At 36.4% G+C, this 9,945-nt stretch overlaps 1 protein-coding gene across 3 annotated transcripts in view; it reads right to left on the bottom strand.

Annotated features, from left to right (window-relative positions):
- Prkd1 (protein kinase D1) overlaps positions 1–9,945 on the bottom strand; it is a 329,687-nt gene that overhangs the window by 9,584 nt on the left and 310,158 nt on the right. For all 3 annotated transcript variants that reach the window (XM_004637107.1, XM_023721824.1, XM_023721823.1), the window contains exon 16: positions 9,274–9,541. In XM_004637107.1, coding sequence (XP_004637164.1) covers positions 9,274–9,541 — 268 coding nt within the window. The remainder of the gene's footprint in view (positions 1–9,273; positions 9,542–9,945) is intronic.

The following is a 9,945-nucleotide window of genomic DNA, read 5'->3' as shown; positions in this document are numbered from 1 at the left end:
ATCTTTATACCACTATCTATTTTTCTTTTTTTTCAGAACCAGGAATCGAACCCATACCCTTGCACTTGCCAGGGAAGCGCTTATTCTACTGAGCCATCTCCCCAACCCCTGTCTATTTCTTTTTATCAGTGGAGCAATTCAGAAATATTTTGGATAATCTCTCAGAACACTGGACCTATGGAGCAATATAAGGATTAGATAAGATTTTCAATATCATGCATTACAAAATATTACTTTATTTTTCATTTTGAAAGAAAGCAAAATTGGCAAATACTTAACCTTTGTTGATCTTCTAGTCAGACATTTCCCCATTCTTAGGTCACCATATTTAAATTCAACCATTAGGTACATTCAGAAGTGAAATTTTGACCTCATGACTTTTGACTTATTATAATCTGATACTATTGATAAGGCTTCTGAGAAATATCTTTCTTCAAATCATCACACACTAGGGAGAAATTTCATTAATTATATTTTATTTATCATCAAAATAAATTATTTCTTTCCTAGTAGGATATGATTTCAGATGCTGCTTCACTGGATTATGCAATGTTTGTATATTCCTAAACATACCCACACAAAATTTACTCTTCTTGTAGATATTTTTTAAATCATTACATACTTTTGGTTCAAAATTGTAAAGGCATTTGTTACTGAATAAAATAAGAAAATTAAACACAGTTCATTCCAGAAATTTGAGATAGGACACTATATTATATTCCCATGGAGTTTCTGACCTATATAATTCACTTTACTTTATCACTTGTGGTTAAATTTCCTGGCACCTACTCAAGATTTTTAAGCAATTTACTGGCTAGTGCTCATGCCTCTCTTGTGTGCTGTTATGTCTGACAGTGGTGTTAATATGTTGACAAATCAATCAATTCATTAAAATGCAGCAGGCCTGCTGGATCTGCAAGCTTCATAAACTGTTACAAACACAGTTTAATTATTAAAATAACAATTGTCTTCCTTTTGTTTCTTGCACCATTGGATTTTTGGGTCTCATCTACTCGAGGCATATTTTCAATGGGTTATTTTTTTGTTTTGAACAATATATAGTGCAAGAGAGACCTACAGCTGGTTCCTTTTTAAGGCAAAGTGCTACTTCCAAGTTAAATGCTTAGCATTCTGGAACACTGTTGGGTTCTGAGAACATACCATGTGGTAATGGTGCTAGGCTTTTATGTAGCTTTTCTTTGTGTTTGTATTGGCTCTATTTCTCAATCTTCAATTTCTGGAGAAAATATACACAAAGACCAATTTTATTTGAATTTACCAAGTTGGAAGGTAAAAACTGCTCTTCAAACTTAAATGCTCTGAATAAATGTAGTAGTATATTGTAACCATTCTATTTTGTTCATTTGTTTTTTGTATTTTAGGGAAGGGGCTACAGGGTGCTCAGCATCTCACTACTAGATTGGACTCGTAATGATTTGCCAGTTTACAGCCTCCCAAGAGCTGGGGTTACAGGTGCGTGCCACCATGCCCAGGCTCAAGTGATGTCTCAGAGCGTCCCGGGGGCGGGGCCAGCACGGATAGCCATTGTAGGCACCATGTCTTCTATACTGTACAGCTGAGGACTGAGACCAACTGAAAGAATACGTTATAGCTATTTTATCAGAGAAAACAAGAGGCATACACACTACCATTAAACTGTCAGAGCCCACAAATGGAAGAAACTGAGGTCACTGATATATCATTACAATATGGTCATTAATATTTCACTAAAGACAAGCTTTGGAGCTAATGCAAGGGCATTTCCTTTTATCCCCTTTCACATGTGATGTGTGAAAGCTTCCTGTCTGATCTTAATCATACAGACTACTCATGCAACTCTAAGCTGAGCAGTAACAACACAGCAGGTGACTTGGGAATAGGTGCTTCTTCAGACTTCACCTGTGAACACAGAAAATGATCTCCTGTCTGCAGGGGTTGGGGACTCCTTGTAATGCAATTTCCAAGACTGCCTCTGTGTTGATTATTGCCTGCTTGCTTCCCTAGTGGCATATAGAGAAATATGAAAACTCAGAAGGAAAAAAGTAGTAATTACACAGGTGATCCTCACGGCCTGTTCCTAGTCTCCATCACGTTGACTGTACAACCCAAATGGCATGCATCGCTCTGATGGTGGAAATGCACTGTCACTCTCCCGAAAGCTTTTTCCACCCCCGCAGGCTTGGATCACTTAATGAGACAACTTGCTTTGAAGCAAATGATATCTCACTTCCCCAACTACCTGAGTAACATCATTTGGTTACCTGTGTCATTTTTGCCTCCCCTAAGAATATCCTCAGGGGAAAACAAAAGCTATACAATCAAGTTACATATAGGCAGGAATTGCTTAAGTTGTGTGTTATGATCCTAAGCAAATGAAAGAATGCAGGAAAGGAAAATTCATTTGACTTTCACACTTGAAATTTCTCCTTTGTGTGGACATGATAGATTTAGACTTGAGGTAACATCTTCATCTGCTCAGTCACACTATAGTGATTTGTGTTACAGGAATGCAAATGGAATCCTATAGCCCCTCAGGGAATGGCATTTATACATGGATATTACATATAGCTAATTTAAAAATCTGGACAACCTTTAGACCTGCTTGGAAAAATTATAATTATACAAGAGATAATACTCTATTTACTCTTGGATCTTTCTTTCATTCCACATACTTTTGTTTCCTTTCATTTTAACTTTATTTTTTTATAGTATTTATCAAGTTTATCTGCGAAAAGATTGAGTTTAAGAAGAGTTCAAAATAAAATACAAAAGCTTGTCATCTTTTGGGACCCACTGTCTAGAAAATATCTAGTTTAACTACTAAAAATTTCTTCTGATTACCACTCAACTTCTAACCAATAAGTTCATTCTTTGCTTAATTCATTGATGCTAAATCATCAATGCTACTGAAAGTGAGGTGGATGGATCGGTGCTTGTCTATGGATTGTTTATTCTTGGTCTACAATGAGCTAAACACACAGAGTGAGACTGAATCTTTGGAGACTGTCAAAGCTGCCATTGCTGTCACATTTTGGGGGTGTTTCACAATGAACTAGTGTCTATGATTAGAAATTAAAGTAAAACTGGTCCTTTACCACACAGAAAGGATACATTTTGTATATTTAGCACAGGGTCTAATGGATCTCACTACACAGATCAGACTTGTAGTGATCCTTCTATTTTCAGCCTCCCAAGTGCTGGGATTACAGGTATGCACTACCACACCCAGTCTAAGAATATATTTTAAAATATGTGATTTCCTCACCGTCAAAAATTTTGAAGCACTTAATTTTTGTTTTCTCCACCTTTTTGTCCTCTTTTTCCAAATAAATACAAATAATTATCATTGTATTGTGTACCTTAGAACAGTGCTTGGTCCACAAAAGGAGGGAACTATAATAAGTATTGATAATGTGTTAACATTTATTCCAAATTCTCAACTTTTGATCAAACCATATAATCAATAATTCATGTCAATGTTCTTCAGATGCTTTCACTTAGATAAAAATTTCAGATAAACTTTGGAAGTTAGAGCTTTTACAACTCTTTCCACCTATTCCTAGTGTTTCATATTTCCCAGGGTTGTAATGGTTTTACTACTTAAATTCTTCTGCATAACTATAATTGAATCAGATATGCTCAGTTTGAAGGTTTTCTATAAATTAAGATTAATTATCAACATTTGGGATAACTGTAGATAATTCTTATTTATTGATGAACTCTAAGTCATCACCCTTATCCCATAAGAAATATTACTTAGGATCATAAATCTCTATGTGTATGCCCACTCACAGGAGAATTTACACATTAATTTTTTTTATTTGCTCAAAATCACGAAGATGTGCCTGTTGTTCTTCATCACATAACTCTTCTCATTATCCTGTATTTCATCTATTTTTCTTCTTTCTTCTTGACAAAAGATGCCCGTGCTTCTTTTCTATTCTTACTATTTCATGGTAATCTGTAGTGAAGTAATCTGACATTTTGAATAAAGAGCATGCCCATGATAAAAATTATGACGTGGATGTAAAAAGATGTTAAGAATGAGTGAGGAATTTTATAATTTTTTTGTATTTGGATAATAGGATCTTAACACAAAGACTTTTTTCATTGCTAGCTATAAGGGCTTTCTGGGGACCTGAGGTATATATGGCGCAGGATTAAAGATGACTCATGAACTCCTTCATTGCCTAGCGCAGAATGGCTGCTCACAGATGTGGAGTCACACAGCCTTCACTTTAAACCAGCTTTCTTATCAAATGCTGGACAGCCAAAGTTAAAAGAGTGCTGTAGATCTAGAGTTAGACCATCATAGCATTTAATTTACTTTTTTATTATTTATTTATTTATTTACTTATGGTACCGGGGACCCAACTCGGGACCTTGCACTTGCCAGGCAGACACTTATGTTGCTGAGCTAGCTCCTGGGCCCATCATAGAATTTAAGTGACTCATAATCTAATAGCTTCTCTGGCAAAATTATTAGAAATCAACTGCCTTACAAATATTCTTTTTTTGACTGTTACCTAGCTTTACCATATCCCATATTGAAGCTCTCTATTCCTAGCATCCACTTCCATGTGATTTTCTGAGGGGTTTGGCAATATCTGGGGTTCTTAGGATGTGACAGATGTGAAAAACAAGAAGGGTGCCTTGGCCTGTCTCTTTGTCTTTTAGAATTACAAATAGTGCAATGAGAAGTGAAAAATGGCATATTGATAAATGCCAATCAGGTAAATCAGACAAGGTACAATTTGCCTTGGTTTCAACGGGTCACCTAAAAAACTGTTTGACAATGGGTTGCCTTTTGCAGAAGATAATATTGCCAAGTTATATGAATGCTTGAAGTAAGTGTGCAAACTCTTTCAAGGAACTAGGAATGTGCTCAGTGCTAACCCTCCCTCAGAAGGAGATGAAGCCAGAGGTGATTGTGGGGCTATGTCTAATTACTGACCCGTGGTGATGGATGTAGTGGAAGATGATAAATGGCCATCCAGATAGTAGCAGCGATAAAATGAAACATGGTGGGACACTCGGTGTTGCTGTAGAATGCATCGATATGATCTCACATGTTCCCCAGCATGACCTAATCTTCTTTGGAGCAGCTCCGCTCCTGTAACTCATGTGGAGTGTTTTATTGCTACATATGCATTTTTACACACATACACATTATGCACTTACGTATAATTGTATATAAAAATTTACTGATTTAATTATAATAGATATAGGCAATTAATATCACCATACTACCATATTTCAGGTCAGGAAACAGACCTATGAGAATAAGTAACATGGCATCACCAAGATGCTATGTAGTTGAGCTCTCAATTCAATTTTTATTCCAAATGACTCTGTTTCCCAAGTTTTGTGTTTTTTTTTTTTTTTTTTTTTGCAATTAAGATAACCCATATTGTTGCTGTACCTCTGAGCTAATGAAAGCACTTTAAAACTTAATGTGGCAAGATGGCCAAATCCATTAGAAGGATAAGCAAAGAGCTGTAAGAGTTGTGGACAAGAGCAGCTACCTTCAGGCCAGGTGACAGGATTTGCAATGTGGCCCACCCAGGTGAGCCACTTCACTCTCAGTGACCAGATTACCTCATCTCAAAAATGGAAACAATAATGGTATCTATGAAGGGTGGACTTGCTTAATGAATTTTCATACACAAAATGTTTAGAGCAGTGCTTAGCCATGGAGCAAATGCTACAGAATACAGGATATAGTTGAATCTTAGCTTAACCTTTGGGTTTCTTGGTTGTGTGAGTTAAGGCATTATTTTGCTTGCCTGGAGATACACTTCTGTTATTTAAGCACAAGATTCCTGATTAATTCACTGATAAATTATTTGTAAACATCTCTCCGTGATGCCAGCACTTAGCTTATTATATTATCATAGCAAGAAGAAATAATGAGTATAAAAGCCTATAGGTTCCTAAATATTAAGCCATAAGAAATAAGCTCCTTTTGGTGTACAACAATCTATAGTGTAAAGAAAGGAGACTAACAAATGACTTCAAGCCACGCTTATAGTTTCAAAGTCATGGTGTAACCTCAGTGTAACTGAGCCTTCCTGGTTTCTCCCTAATGCAGAGACTGAAGCAAATTCTATCACAGGGTTTTTGTGAGGATCAAGCAGTTCAGTGACTGCTTAGGCACTACGATACATAAGTGTTCAATCAAGTGCAGGTCTACACTAACAGAAAAAATACATGATGGAAAGGAATCTCTCATTCTGAAGCCTGTATGCATACTACAAAAAGTTTACAGTACTTCCTTTGGCTTTTCTCATGACACAAAAAAAGTACAGCTAGCAGTATATCTGAAGAATACTAGGGAAGAAAGGTCATCTGTTTGGCACATATACCGTGGTTACCAGGTAACACAACTGGTTAGTGTTGTCTGCCTCCTAACCAAAATCCTGGGTGACCCTTGATAGAGTCCACTCACAGCCTTTGTCTCATTCTGTCTGAATTATGACCTTATTAGGAATCATAACCTCATTTTTTAGGTAAGGGAAAATTGACTAGATGGCAGGTGAGCCTGTATCTCCAACTGCTGACCCTATGGATGACCTTTACATTTGATTTCAGAATTGTGGCAGTCTAGATTTTATTTTTCCTCTATACTGATGCTTAGTATTTTGTGCTCAAGGCATCCTTAGGATGAGAACTGACCTAATACAGCTGTGTCCATCACTGTCAGACAATAATTTGGCTTGTGTACCTGTCTGTTTCCACATGTTTAAATTCTACATCTCTCGCCCACGATATATAATCTGACAAATTTTTGTCCTTGTGAATGGTTACTTTTCTAACACTTTAGTTAATATTCTGATGTGATTGAACTAGCACTTTCTGTGTTCAGTTCTTTCACACAGCAGCAGAAGAGACAACTTATCAGCCAATAGAGTTTCTATCAGTTAGGAAAAAGTCTGCATTCATAGGCAAGGGTGAGCTCAGGGAAGGCACTGAGGAGAGATGACAGTTAATTCCCAAGACGGTATGGAGTCTTTCAGAAAAATGAGGGTCCCATTTTCCACCAAAACAGTCTCCACATCACTTTTTTGGAGTGGAAGGAAATTTTCATCCCTCAGACATTTCCATAGTTAACTAAAATGTAATTCTTAGTCCAATATAAATGCCTTTGGCATTATCCTGTATCATTTTGCTTTAGTAAAATGCTACCCTTCTTCCTTTTCATTCTGCAATGAGTATTTTCGGTCCCTTCTTCTCTGTAAAGGCAATTCTGACTACTCCAAACTAGAGTGAATCTCCCTCCTCCAAACTTGGGTACCCCAATTTTTTTTACCAAGTTGACAATTCAAGGAAATCAGCATGTTTCCGAATGCATATCACTCATCTCCTGAATTATCATTCAAATTTCTGAAACATATTTTATGTTCTTTTCTCTATTTTCACATTACCTAACTGTAAGTAAATTGTGATTTCTCAAGAATTGCTTCTTGAGCCTTTGATAGCTATCTCTGGTCTCCATTACCAGTGATACTAATGGAAAATTATCCATTTGGCTGCAGAAATATCCCAGGTTTTGTGTCTGATCCAGTTATTTTACTGGATTTCTGGATTAGAGGTATCAAACATAAGGGCAACTCAATTTCAAAGTAATATTTCCTAACAAGAGTACTGGTGACAAAGTTTTTCAATAATGGTTTCTTTTCTGTCTTCTGGAAAAGAAAATTTAATTGCACTTTATCTTCATCTTTGTTGAATTATCTGAAATATTTAGTTGTTCTTTTGGCATTATGATAGCTCTTTTGTGGGCCACAGATTCCTTTATTATATATCCACCCAGGTATGATTTGCAACTAATTAGAGGATGTTAAAGGTTGTTGCTAATGGTAACTTAAGCTCTGATAATAGATAGCTCTTGCCATTTAATACTTTGTGTATCTAAGAATTTAGTCTACCTTATCATTTTAACCAATAGGATTTTTCCATGTTTTAGCCAATGCATGCAATGCTAGTTATCAGAGAAGAGAGATTTGTTTATGAACATGTTATATTTTTAAGTGGCAAGTACCCAAACAAATAGAATGAATTTAGGACTAGACATTGCCTAGAACCTGGCAAGCACACAACACCAGTGGTGAAAGGACACACGCCCATACCAGTTCAGGTAAGCTCTGGCTGTGCCCCTCATTAGCTCTGTTCTTCCAACTTGTACTGTCAATTCTTTTGCTTTAGTTTTTTTCTTAGAAATATTGCAACAGTGGTAAAAATCATCTGGGATCTTTATGAGTATTAAATAAACTTCCCAGCATATTTACTGTGCAACTCCTTTCAAAAGCATCAAAAAACTATTTTCTTTGCCCAATTAGCCCATACCAGTTTTCTATTCAAACTATCCCTTTTCCTTAAAGGAAGAAAATAATTATTAAAAACATAATTCTAAATACTGCAACACTGAAAAAGTAATCTATTCTAAAGGAGTAATCATGGATATACAGAAATTACACACATGGATGCTCTAATACTAAAAAAAAAATGAAGCAATCCCCAAATGGCAAGGGGACCAAATAAAATACACACACTAATGTCAAACAAAGGAAGTAACACAAATCTTTGCTATACTAATGTATATGATATGAAAATTAAAATATAATGTACCAATATTTCTAGTGTTTTAAAGGTACTTAATAAAAACTAGAAATATAGTGAGTATATTCTCACTAAAGATGTATTATCATTATATCAGTATATAAATATAACTTCTAAGAAAATATATCAAAATATGAATATATTCCCTCTGGTTATTTCAATTACCTAATATTTATTTCCCAAATTCTTTATTGTTTTAAATACACAGACATTGGCTGGAGAGATAGCTCGGTGGTCTAAGTGCCTGCCTGGCAGTTCAAGAACCCAGGTTTGATCCCTGTACTGCATGCCTAGCCGGCCCCAGAATGTGGCTCCAGGCACACTGTGAAGCACCAAAATAGGGCATGGTAGTGCACACCTATAATCCCAGCACTGGGGAGTCTGAGACAGCATGATCACTATGAGTCTGAACTGTATAGTGAGACCTGTAACAAGTGAATAAATAAAAATTATATATATATATATATATATATATATACACACATATACATCTCCTTGCTAGACATTTTTGCTTTCCACTTACTTCTTGCCTACTCCATCAATTATTTTTTCCACTCCAGGAGCCACAAGGGACATTTATGGATTTAGGAATACACAATTGATACATACCACTTGAAAACATGCCATTTAGAATTGTTGAATGGAAAACACTACCTTCATGGGAGATTTCCTTCCAGGGGTTCGGGGGGTACATGAAAGCCGCATTCTGGATCTGGTCGTGTATGTCTTCATCTTCGTTAAATGGGAATGTGCCGCTTAGGCTTACATAGATGATGACCCCAACTGACCACATGTCTAGAGAGCGATTATAACCCTTGTTCCGTAGAACCTCAGGGGCCAGGTAGGCCGGGGTGCCCACTACAGATCTCCGAAAAGACTTCTCTCCAATGATCCGGGCAAAGCCAAAATCACAAAGCTTCACCTGTTGGCAATATAAGTTTGCAGAAATGATGGGTTCGTAACACGTGTGTGTGTCTATGCTAGCTTAGGTCTGCTAGAGACAACAACAGTACTGCAACAGTATGGCACGCATTTCTCACAGCGGAAGAAATAGCTATTTTCTACTTTTGTGTGTACATGGGCACAGCGGGGTATACACCTATACAAAAGTAGGTCTTCATTCACAAAATGTATAGTCTAAACACTTGTACTTTCTTCCTCTAAAACTTGAAAGACAAATTTAAAAATAAGAATATTTAAGTGGTTATTATGGTTCACAAGTCAGGAAAATATTATGCTACTTGAAGGAGTGATGTTTTTTTTTTTTTTTTTTTTCAGAACCAGGGATTGAACTCAGGCCCTTGCACTTGCCAGGCAAGCACTTAT

The sequence above is a fragment of the Octodon degus genome, unplaced genomic scaffold (assembly GCF_000260255.1).
Source record: "Octodon degus isolate 3935 unplaced genomic scaffold, OctDeg1.0 scaffold00086, whole genome shotgun sequence".
In the NCBI taxonomy this organism is placed as follows: domain Eukaryota; kingdom Metazoa; phylum Chordata; class Mammalia; order Rodentia; family Octodontidae; genus Octodon; species Octodon degus.
Note: the sequence above shows the minus strand (reverse complement) of the source record. Positions and strands in the feature narration are given on the sequence as shown.